The sequence below is a fragment of the Balaenoptera ricei genome, chromosome 12, assembly GCF_028023285.1.
Source record: "Balaenoptera ricei isolate mBalRic1 chromosome 12, mBalRic1.hap2, whole genome shotgun sequence".
Classification (NCBI taxonomy): Eukaryota; Metazoa; Chordata; class Mammalia; order Artiodactyla; family Balaenopteridae; genus Balaenoptera; species Balaenoptera ricei.
The window spans coordinates 38980068-38992983 of NC_082650.1; the positions used below are offsets into that span (position 1 = coordinate 38980068).

Genomic DNA, 12916 nt, shown 5'->3' on the forward strand with positions numbered 1-12916 from the left:
CTACTGTTATTTTTTCTGTTCTCTGATGTGCAAGCTTTCACCTACCTACCTTGCAGGAAACCCCATCATGAACCAACATGGATTGTCTAATTCCATAAACCACCACCTTGTCTAAACAGTGTATTTCCCCATTTAAGTTAGGCTAGGAGGCTCTGACAGGATTACCCAGGCAGAATGGCCTTTTGAACCTAATCCTGAAGAAGATTCTAACTCGTGTCTGATCCTCCTGTATGAGTTCTAGAATCTCTCTTTTATTCCTCTGAGTAGCCAGTGGATATCTGTGTAATATAAACACACACACACATACACACATACACACACACACACATACACACACACCTCTAAAGGAAAAATATTATTCTCAATGACAGATTTAAGGCCTTTTTCATTCACAATAGATGTAACATTTCATATAAATTTTTAATTTAGAAAATTTCATCCCATTTCTATATTCAAATTAATCCCTATCAGGAGTAAGAAATTATTTCTTAAGGATGATTCCCTTAGCACATGCAAAGACTACTCTAAATCTTTGGCATTTTACTTACTTTATCAGGCTGAATTATACAAGGCCCCAATCTTCTCCATCGCTTGTGTTTGTTTAAATAGGAGGGAGGAAGCAGAATGGTATTGGCAGGGGAGAATTTTGAGGGTTTCTTTTAATTAACTTGTAGAAGATTTAACCCTGTAGATGACCTGAAAAGGTCATTTGCCCACCCCTAGGACCAGACAAGTACTGTCTAAAACTAGTATAATGTGAGCCACATATGTATTTAAAATTTTTTGAGTAGCCACATTAAAAAAATGTAAAAAGAAAAATATGAAATTAATTTTAATAACATGTCTTATTTAACCCCAAATATCAGTCAGGGCTCAACCAAAGAAGCAAAAGTAGGAAATTATGCAGACATATTTATATATTAAGACATTTAGTACAAGGAATTGGCCTGTGTGATTGTGGGGACTGGCTGAGCAAATGAGAAGCCATAGGACAGGCAGTCAAGAAGTGAAGATCATGGGCAAGCTGGAGCCCACGGGCATGGACCAACGGTGTCATCCACCCAAAGAATTTCTTCCCTCTCCCAGGAAACCTCAAACTTGTTTCTGAGACCTTCCAGTGGAATCAGACAAGCCCACACAGATGCTCCAGAACCACCTTATTTAAAGCTAATAAACTAGGCATTTTAATTACATATGCAAAATACCTTCACAGCAACTTCTAGATTAGTGTTCATTTGAATGATTTGGGGTAGTAGCCTAGCCAAGTTGACACATAAATAAAACCATCACACTCAATATGTCCAAAATAATATCATTCTGATATGTAATTAATATAAAAATTATTAGAGATATTTTACCTTCTTTTTAATATTAAGTCATCATAATTCATTAGGTACTTTCAGTTATAGCACATCTCAATTTGGACTAACCATATATCATGTCTTTAATATGTACACATGTCTAATGGACACTGCATTGGACAGTGTAGGTCTAGACAGTGACAAAGAGTGATTGGACTGGCGCTCTAAAGATACAAGTTCCCAACAGGAGTCATTTCACAATATCTAAAGACATTTTTTATAGTCATGACTTGGGGTGGGGATGGGGGCTAGAAGCATCTAGTAAGTAGGGATGCTGCTAAATACTCTACAGGTCACAGAGCAGCCCCACTCCACCTCCAAGTAACAGTTTCCCCGATCTAAAAAGTCAATAATGCTAAGATGAAGAACCATGCTTTGGAGTAGGATTTGGAGACATAGGGAGGAGATTAATAATAATAATAATGAGGAGGAGGAGGAGAGAAGCAGGAAGATGGATGTTTCCTAAGCCCTTGGGATATCTTTCCTTGTACCTTGAAGCCTTTTTTTCACAAATGTAATTGAATATCTTAACTCTTTTGTATCTCCATTGCCATTTTCAAGGTCAAGGATGGGATAAGGGTAGAGGAGTGGCCTTATAAATAGTATGACTGATTAATGGGGAAAATGAGGGAAGGAAATCTTCACAGTGGTGATTATCTCTTTAACTGGTGAATGAAAGTCAGTAACTGTCTTTTCTGAAGATATTTAGGATTTTCCTATAGTTGGTCTTGAATTTAGACTTCTAGAAAAATTATAAAAATGCAAATTCAAATCTACAAATGGAGAATTTAGAATATGTACAGTAATTAGCACCATCTCAGACCATCTGTGGAATAAAGTTGTGATAAATAAATAAGTAAAACTCATTAGCATTTTTCTAAGAAAAACCATGATATTTAAGATTAAGTCACTTTTCAGAGGTAGTAATCATATTTGTAAACTCTAATCTCAAATTTAGTTCTATCCAAATTAACTGCAAATTCAGAATTAACTTTATTTTCTAAGCCTTGGCAATGTATGTTTACTGAAACTAGCAGCAAACTGAATATATTTGTTAAAACCTGATATTTAGAAAAAATGTAACAACTAACATTCTATGAAATGTGTCATATCTACATGCAGTAATTATTGGTTAAATGCAATGCCAAATTCTGATTATAAACATAGCTTAGAGTCAATACTTCTGAGATATATTTCCTATTAGATAGTTGTTACAGTTCATTTCACAAATTCTTAATTTAATATGTAAAAACTAAATCTTCCTAAATCTAAATGACATTTTTTACTAAGGAGTCTTAATATGCATTGAGAGTAATTGAAATAAAACATAATTATAATTTGTGATCAGATTTAGCACTGAAAACAGTGGCAACATTTATTGATTTAAGTTGTTAAGCTTTTTCAATAACTAAAATTTAGGTAACTCCAATTTTTTCCTTATTTCAATAAATGAGGGATTTATGTGGCAGTATGTTACAATGACTCTTTCCTTTTAGATACCTTTAAATTTGTTGGCTAAAATAATTTAGACTTCATGCTGGAATTATAATGTTTCGGTCATAGCTATGATTTATATTTTGCACATTTTCAAAAAGAGTTTTTAAAAGTATATCCTATTTTTTCCTAGAAATACACAAAGAAAAGACTGAAAAGCAGGAGAAAACTGAAAGGAAAATACAAACTAAAGGTAAGTGTTAAATTTTGTGTTTATTCTTATTTTTGTTCAGGATATATATTTTGTATATTTACATGAGAAAACGGAAAGTTTTCATCTTTAGTGCTCTTTTGCTTTAATTGTTGATAGTGTTTAAGTAAGTTTACCTATAAGTAAACCCCAGGTATAAATATATAATATTTAACTACTGGAATCAAAATAACTTCAAAATGTGTTACAATCTTTCAGTTATTTATTGATGCAGTTGGCTTTTGCTTACTGAGATAGTACCACAAACGTATTTTTTGACTTATTAGCAAACATTTTTCTTTCTTTAATCCGTTAATATAATAGATCAGAGTTCAATTTTTTTTAACTTGAATTTTTTTTATGCCATGCTATACCTTTAAAATCTTTGTCATAGAAATGCAGTCATTATACTATCTCACTGAAGACTGCTATGGCCCCAGAGCTTGCTTACACAGCCTCAAGGGGTAGATGGGCAATGACAACATGATGATTAATAGCCTTTTCAACTCAACTAAATCTAGTAACTGAAATCTTGCATTAGAGGGATATTACTAATGGCCAGCAGTGTCTTGCTCATCTTACAAGCGTCACTTTTCTAGGAGTGACCCATGTAGTCACAAAACTTAAAAAGAAAACTTACAGGAAGCACAAACATTCAATAGGACATGTTTCTAAATATGCCCAAGTTTCCCCAATGGTCGGTCTCACATGATACTGGGTGAGTTAAGGCAAAAATAAAAACCTCATTATTCCTGTATTTGTGTGATACAGCTGAAAATGAAAGAATTTTCCTAGGATAAAAATTGAATGTTGTCTAATATTTATTATGTCAAAAACTGACTAGTACAAAATTACCTGCACAGACATCAAAGTTGCAAGTAATAGTTTCAAATAATAGAAGTTCTAATTAACCTGAAATTATACCAATATGTGAATCTACATTAAAATACCATGTTTTCTTTTTTAATATACTTCATGAACTTCCTTTTTGTGAAGAGCTCAAATCATTCTGCAAATATTATGTCTTCAATCCTAATGTTTGAATTAGTTCCTGATTGGTCAGCCAATCCTTATACAACCAGGGACAATGAAGTTTACTCAACTGAAACCTATTTATATTTGTACTTAGGGAACTAATGTCTTATTTCTGTTCCCTTTCCCTTTTTTCGTTCTTAATTCCTTTGGTCAGGGAAATTGGACACAGCTCTTGGGTACGGATTGACTAAGCTAGCCATCACTGAACTGGTTATGTGTTTCTATCTGCTGGAGGTTAAACAGAAATTCAACTGGTTGCACATGACTGGGGAGTCTGCTGTTTTATCTTGCAGACTGTACTACTAATTTAATAGCAGTGCTGCTGGAGTGGATGTTGTGATGCAGATGGTACCATTTGCGTTTTGGACTTGGCTCTATTAGAATCCTGCTGTTAAAGACTGAGCAGTGGGCTGTAGAGTGGATTTATTAAACTAGTGAGTCTTGCATAATTAAAACAGTGAATTTGGCTGAAGTTTAAAATAAATTCCTCAAAGGCTGAGCTAGAGATTAGTACCTGAATATATTTCCTGAATAGATCAAATATAGTTTGGGAAAGTGAATGTTTCTGAAGAAAGAGAAAATGGAGCTTCAGCTGTTCAACAGTGAAATGGGCTTCAGAGATACTTTTTTCCACAATTTTTTGTGTGAATATGAACAAAAGAGTTCATTTTACTGCTTTGTTTCCTCATCCAGGTAGAATAGAATAATGCCTGCTTTCTATTCCCAAGTAGTTCAGTGAAAATAAATGTGGTTTTATAGCTGTTCCTATGTCTAGATAAATACATGTTTTCTCTATGCCACATTCTGTCAGTTATGGTTATATATGATGGATAGTTAGGAATTTAAATTGTTATCAAAGCATTTTGAACTCTTATAAGAAAAGATACACTATATCCAAGGTAATAGTAACCCGAAATGATTATAGACAAGCCAGCAAATATCAGAGTATAAAGAGATCTATTATGCAGAAGCTGATGTATTAACTTCTATTGCACAAAATGTTTTCATCCTTCCGTATTCTTTGTCCTGAAAATTAACATCACGATTCACCCAAGTTATTCAAGCTAAAAAGCTAGGAGTCATTTTGGCCAGTAGTGGTACTCAATCCTGACTGGACTTTAGAATCATCTGGATAGGTTTAAAAATATATATTCATGTGCAGACTGCATCCTGGTTCCATTAATGTTTGGGAGGTGAGGCTAGAATTCAAGTCAACCTCTTCAGATGAGTAGCCATCTCATTAATATTCTCAGTTAAACACCTAGCCTAGAGTTCAAGTATATCCCACAGAGGTTCTCTTTGACCAACCAGTATGTTAACATAACTTATACCTGGATGTCTTTAGGTGGGACCTGCACCAATCTCCTCCACTCTCATCACTACTGGAGTAGACCTTGATTTATCTGCTTTATCTCTGAAGGCATTTGAGTTACAATCCCTGCCACAGACTTGTTGGTCTCTTTCAATACCAAAGTCCAATCCTGCATGGCCCTTTGTCATCCTCTCTCTTAATTATAATTTAATCTATTCTCACCTCTCCTCTCCCATTACTATCCCCTCTACAGTCATCTCCCAATTAGGTTACGACAGTTACTTCTTAACTGATTTCCCTGCATTGACCCCTGAAAGCCATGCTAATCATGCTCAGGGCTTAAATCCATTTGTTGTCGTCACAGTGCTTTAGAGATAAAAGCCACACTGTCATGACATAAAAGACCCTCATCATATGATCACTGATAGATAGCCAGTGATCAGCCTTGTCCACTTTACCACTTACCTTCCCTACTCCGCAACCTCCTCATCAACCCCCTACATTCCCAACTCTCCCCCTGCTCCCCTCACCACCTCACTCCATATCCCACCAACACCTCCCATGCCACAGGCAGGCTGAACTTTTGGGCAGTTCCTAAGCCAGCACTGCTGCTGTCTCATAACTCTGTGCTTTTATATACCTGTTCTCTCTGACTATCGGCCACTTGGCAGGCTTCTGCTCATTTCTTTGATTCTCAGATGGAACATCAGTTCTTTCAGTAGGCCTCCTTTGCCGTCCCTCACTCTGTGGGCATTCAGGTACTTCCTCCATGCTACAGTTACATCCTTGCTTTCAGCCTTTAAAGCATTTTGACACAAAATTTTAATTGCAAGTATATTGATCTAGCTCACTGAGGGCAGGAACTGTGTTTGTCTTTTTATATGTTCTAGGTTGGTGTTGACATTTACGATTGTGTGTTTCCTTATTTGTGAACAAAGAGATTCAGGCTCAGTGGTCTCTCAGCTTCCTATCAGCTCTGAATTTGTGTCCTTATATTAAATTAAAAATCATTCTAATTAATATCTAGCAAAGTGCCAAACAGAAGAAACACACTCAATGCATGTTGAAATAATTAATGAATTAATAAAGCATTTGTTTTCTCTATTTTGTTAATATTTACTTGATTTCTATGGAGAACTTTTCCTTGACAATCTGTGTTTATTTTCAAGTGTATATAATTATGCGGCTTTAATTGGGCCATTGTAATGTCAAATTTATTTGGTCAGAGGCAATTGAAGAATTTGACAGTGAGCTCCATATTAAAACAAAAACTATCTGTAACATGTAATCAGAAACACCCACAATAAATGTATAATAGTAGAGGTTAAAGTAATACAGATTAATTTGGACAATTTGGAAAGTGCAAAAAAAGAAAGATACAAGCAAAACTCAGTTCTCCAGAGAAAAACAGTAATTTATTTTTTTACTTTCCTCTGCTTTTTCCCTCCCTGTGGTTACTCTTTTATTGCATATTGTCTTGTTTCTTTTTCAATTGCAAATTTTATTGTTGGTTTCAGACACCGTTTAGGCTTCTATTTAACAATTAAACATGTCAATATACTCATAGAACAGAGTAAACCAGAAAAGACTAGAACCTGGTGATAAACATATAACTAGATGAGAGAATTTTGTCTCTCTAGGACGACTCCTAGACAAAAGGAGGGCCTTTTAGGCATTCAGAGCAATAGGTGTCTGCTACATCCACCTGGGTTATCAGGTGTTTTGCTGAAGAACTGACCTCAGGCATAGTGAGGAAGTTTACACGGCAGAGCGTGTGCTGATGAATGGCATGTAGTTAACATCTGAGCGGGCCAGTTGGTGGGAATGGGGGAGTGTCCTGGCAGACAGATGGTGTAAATAGAAAAACTTTCTATAGCTGTTAGGCAATAATACACGTTAATTTATTTATTGCACTTACTTTGTGCCAAACACCATGCTGGGAACTAAGAATGCAAAGAACAGTAAGACGCAGTCCAATGAGAGATCTAAAAACGAAGTACACAGTCACGTCATCACGTGGTGGATACTCCACAAAGAGATGTCCTGGACGAGAGATGCTGTTTGAGGAGACATCTGGCTGCCCTAGTCGCTGAGTAGGTCTGACCTCAGTTTTCTGGAAGGGCCTTAGTTTGGGATTTAGGTGTGCACTCTGGAACTTAAAATGGAAGATATGATAGCTAGGTCAGGGGTCAGTCCTCAAGGAACCAGGCAGGAACTTGGTTAAAGGAGCACAAGAAAAGCCCGGTGACTAGTGTTAGTGTTCGTTTCCTAGGTCTCTTGTAACAAAGTACCAAAAGCTGGGAGGCTTAAAATAACAGAAATGTATTGTCTCACAGTTAGAGAGGCTAGAAGTCCAGAGTCAAGGTTTTAGCAGGGTTGGTTCCTTCAGAGGGCTGTGAGGGAGAATCTGCAGGCTTTTCCCAGCTTCAGGGGCGTTTGTTGGCATTCACTGGCTTGTAGATGAATCACTCCAGTCTCTGCCTTTACCTTCAGATGGTGTTCTCCCTGCATCTCTGTCCCTTCTTGCTGTGCATATTTGTCTCTGTGTCCAAATTTCCCCTTTTCATAAGGACACCAGTCATATTGGATTAGGAGCCACCCTACTGACCTGATTGTAACTTGATTACCTCTTGTAAAGACCCTATTTCCAAATAAGATCACATTCTGAGGTACAGGAGGTTAGGACGTCGGCATATCTTTTCTCGCTAACGTAATTAAACCCATAACAGTATCACATGCACAAAGTCAGCGGAACGTTTTTAAAAAGGGTTAATAGAGAACAATCATCCTGATTGACTGGTTTAGGATCCTTTCTGAGAAACAATTATAGGACCGGAATCATAGGCTGGCAAGGCATAGGGCTGAAGATGAGACTCAAAAGCCAAAGAGGGCAGGATGTTAAAATGTATCTAAATATCCTGGAGCCTCTGTGAAAATGCTCTCAAAGCCCACAGGTTAATTTAGTCAGCCTGTGTTGCATAAATTTACTTTTGCCTTCTCTCAGCTGTACTTAATTGTCTCCTTAAAGTACAAAAGGTATTTTATTCTCTTCTTTGGCTGCTGTGAATGATAAACCTGGAAAATGAGAACAGAAGGCCCTATACAAAGCTATGTATCTCCTCCTGCATAGCGATTGTTCACTTATGAGGAAATCATTATGGTTCTGACTATGGCCATGTAGCCCCAGGTGAAGGGGAAATTACCCATACAATTAAATCAGACTTGAAAGTAAAACTAATCCTTCAGAATTAAAAAAATCTATTTTGTGATTGAAAGCACAGGTATCAGATGAGCTTTGTAACTTTAGGTAATTTGCCTAATCTTCACTTTAATACATAAATAAATGTATTTTTATTATGAAAAAAGTGTGTGCATTATTGTAGGATAGATTGTAGATAACATGCTTGGAGAATCTAGTCAGTACACTTCGGCTCATAAGAACAAGTCTGCACAGGATGTGGGATGGACAAGGCAGCATAATCTTGTGGGGAGAGTACTAGTTTAGCAACATAATAACTGTATTCTTCTTCTACTCTGCCATGGACACTTATGCGGCTGTATTTTCTTATCGATGGACAAAGAACTTAAGGTTAATTGATCTCTTAGGTTCCTATCATCTCTAAAATTGTGTACTTATATTAAAGTAAAACGGATAAATTCTTCCTTTAAGAAGAATGAATAATACAATCTTTGAGAAGTTTCTCTACTCAAGAATGCTTTTCTACTGAGTTCATCATTATCATATAAAGTGTGTAGATCATTTTGTCTTAGCACAGAATGGAAATTCGACAAATTGAAATTACAAAAAAAGAAAAAAGAAACACAGAGATATACACTAACCAAGAGTACATCTGGCATTCTTGTTTAGTGGTGGCTAAAGGAGAATTTTTTTTAATGGTTTAAAATGAATATGTATCTTGCTCTTTCATAAAAAATGATGAATTGAAACATGGGTGTATATGAATTTTATGAAACTGTTTAGAATGTTGACCTGTTTAAAATTTATAGACCACTTCAGGGCTAATACCTCTCTCAACAGCAGTGCCAGAAATCTGAGAAATAGAGAAATTAATTAAAAGAAAAATCAGCAAAATCTATTACAGGTAGCTGTGCTCCCCAAAGTCTTTTCTAATGCAAAGGTGTAGTTGTTACATGCTTATCTATCCAATTCCTTTTGCTTCAGACACTCAAGCTTAGTCCAGTCCAATAGCTCTGACGTCAAGTATGAGGTTCCAGAGTTTCACTTAATTAAATTTTCTTGCTAACCATCAATTGAAGAATAGAGTAGCCTATCCAAATCAGTACTTTAAAACTCTTGATGCCAAAACTTTTGAGTTTTGAACTCAGAGCAGAGAGATCTGCAAAGGATTCTGACAACCTGGCCCCTAATGCCTGCTGCTTGGCCCCTTGCGCGTGTTTTGCCTGTTCAGGGTCAGGCGCACTCTGAGCTCTGATACACTTCAGAAAAGGACACAGAGCCCGCCTGGGGGGTTGCCAGGGCCAAGAGCTGTGAAAGCACAGAGCACAGCTGGCGGAGTACTGGAGAGAGAACATATGGGGAGGGCGAGAGACGCGCTTCGGAGTTGAGCTGAGCTTAGTGTTCTGGCCAGGGGGAGGTCAGAGTCTGGGCAAGTGCGGGAGCAGCAGGGCCACGCCAGCTCAGATGCCAAACATCAGGGCCGTTCCAACTTGTGTATTCCATTTGTTTTTAATTATCTGCATGCCGAAGGGAATTTTGTTTTTTGTAAATAAGGATGACAAACAAATGAAGCTCTAGCAGGTGCAACAAGCTTATTTTGTCCTGAGCTAAAACTATCCTAGCTAAGATGTAACTTACCGAACAGAGCTGGTGACGAGGAAGGTACTTTTTTCTTCTTTCATATGAAAACTTCTGTGAGTTCTAAGCAAAGAGATGCATGAGCAAATGTAATTGTTGCAGCAAATTATTTTTGTTTTAGAGGGATTATTAAGGCAGTTATTGATGGTGGCACTATTTTGATAAAAGCAATTTCAAAGCTTAGTGTTTGAGCTCAGTCTTGCCAAAGTTTGAAGTTTCCATCCAAGAAGCTTCAGTGGCTCCCTGCCATGTTGAACAGCTCCCTAGAGCATGTGGTTCCAGCTGCTTCACTAAGCAGTATTATGGTACCATTTCTGAGGAGGATAATGAAATTCCAGCATACAGCACTGTGTCTGTGAATCAAAACTTAGACTGCGAGGAACCGGATTTTTCCCCAGGGTAACAGGAATAAGGCATTAATATGCTAATTTGAGCCTGAATTCGGACCCCTTGCTCTTTTGATTTTGTATTAATTCTCCCATTTATACCCATGCACACGTCAATCGGAAAATCCTTTAGTGGAATGGACAACCAGCTGTCGGAGGTGGCTGAGGTCTGGTCCTTCACAGAGGCAGAGGCACAGATTAGGTTTTCTCCTGGGGGTCTTGCCAGTCAGGGTTTCGAAAGCACAGCTTATCTCATGCAAACTTCCTTTCCCCTAGAGAAACTTTAAAAGAGGCTTTGTTTTTGCCAAGATTTTCTTTTGCTTTTCAGCTTAATTAATAGTGATCCAAAGGAACCAAAATAAGCTATCTGTGGTCATGTGTGAGTGCTGATGTCCTACTCTTATTTTGTGAGATTTTTATATTGAACTTAGAAACTTAGAAAACCCAGAAGAACCATTGAATGTGGAAAGGAAAAATAATGTCTAGATGATCTATGATTTTTTTTCTCTTCTGTTTTTCACTGGGTTTTAATTATTTAAGAAATCTTAGCAAATTGTAAAATATTTAAGTGATTGGAAGCAAGCAGTGCGTATTATATCCATACAAATCATCGGTAAATAGAATTGTACTAGAAGATGAAAATAGCTCTTCTTATAATATTTTAGAATTTCCCTTGTTCAAGAATATCTATTAAGAGTCCACTGGGAGTCAGACACCATGTGATGAGCCAGGATACAAAAATAAAATAATACGGCATAGCCTCTAAAGAGAGTTCACCTTCTTGGGAGTCAGATTTATGAACAATTGCTGTATTATTACTTAATTGATAAGATAGAATTATGCACATGGTGCAGTTGGCATATGGAATAAGTAGAGATCAACCAACCCTCTGCAGAGGAAGAGGCATTTGAGCCAGGACTGAAAGGGTACATGGAACAGAGGAAATGTGGGTGTGGGAAATCTAAGTGAAGGCACAAGCAGACAGAGATGCAAAGATATTAGGAGGGCATGTGGCATGTTTATGGAACTCCAAACATTTTGTTATAACTGGAATGTAAAGTTCAAGGGGAAATTCCTGGTAGGTAAAATTGAAAAAATAAAATAAAATTAAAAAAAAAAAAAAAGATTGGATTGATAAACAAATGTCAGATCAGTAAAACAATGAAGTATTTTTATATTTGATATAGCACCTACCATGTGACAGATAACCATGCTAAGCAATGAGGGATATACTAACACTTGTATCAGATCAATGGTACGATCAGATTTTCATGTTAGAAAGGCTACTCTGAGACTCAGAAAAATCAAAATCTAAGTGTTCAAGACACTATTCAGGATATTAGTGTAATAATATTTATAATAATAATATGCCCAAGAAGGACATCATAGTCCCGCTTTTGAAATTGTCTCTTTCCCCTTTCTCCTTCCTACTCCCCTACTAGGTTACTTTCTTCTCATCTTTCACATTCTTAAATATCATTTCTACCAACGGACCTTCCGCAAGCACACAGACTAGATTAGGTCTCATTTTATTCATTGATATGCTACCCTGAATATTTTGTTCACAGCAATTACTCTAACTGCAATTAACAACCTTTGGGATTATTTGTTTAGTATCCATCATCCATTAGCTTGTTGACACCATAATGATAGGGATGAAGTCTGTCTTGCCTAGCCAAGTCTTTAGCACATAGCTGGTGCTCTTTCTATATTTTCATGTACATAAATGATAAGTAGGGAATGTAATATTGGATAGAAGAAGACGGGTAAAAGGAATATTTAATAGGTAGGATCGCAAAAGCTTGGCAAGTGGACAAAAATGAAAAATAAAAGGTGAATCCTGGATGAGTCCCAAGTTTCTAGTTTGGATAATTGGAGGTGCCATTAATAAGAGTTATGACTGAATTATGGGGGAAGATTATAACTTAAATTTGAGCCCTACTATATTAATTAATTGAATCATAGCTCATATTGAATTAAATTTTGTTTTCTTTGAAAGGGTTTGGTGTCATCCTAGTCTCATTCCAGTATATTTTCAAAACCTATTTGCATGGAAATTTCCTGTAGAAGATTAACATATACTATCTAGATTGAGTGTTCTTTGCCTCAGGTTCAGAAGATTATCTCTGTATTTTTGTCTTCACAGTTTTGGTGTTCCTCCAGTATTGAGCTGGGCTTCTTTGGCAGATAGCATAATACATTTTTAAAATTTTCCAATTCATTAAATTGAAGTTAAAAATTTGGAAAAGTTGAGGGGTAGTCTTTGCAATCAGACCTGGTTTTGGTATGAGTTGTCCTTGG

The 12916-nt window shown here is 36.7% G+C and overlaps 1 protein-coding gene across 11 annotated transcripts in view; it reads left to right on the top strand.

Annotated features, from left to right (window-relative positions):
• The window catches only part of TRDN (triadin), a 377672-nt gene that overhangs the window by 99861 nt on the left and 264895 nt on the right, over nt 1–12916 (top strand). For all 11 annotated transcript variants that reach the window (XM_059941303.1, XM_059941308.1, XM_059941304.1 and 8 more), the window contains exon 5: nt 2989–3048. In XM_059941303.1, coding sequence (XP_059797286.1) covers nt 2989–3048 — 60 coding nt within the window. The remainder of the gene's footprint in view (nt 1–2988; nt 3049–12916) is intronic.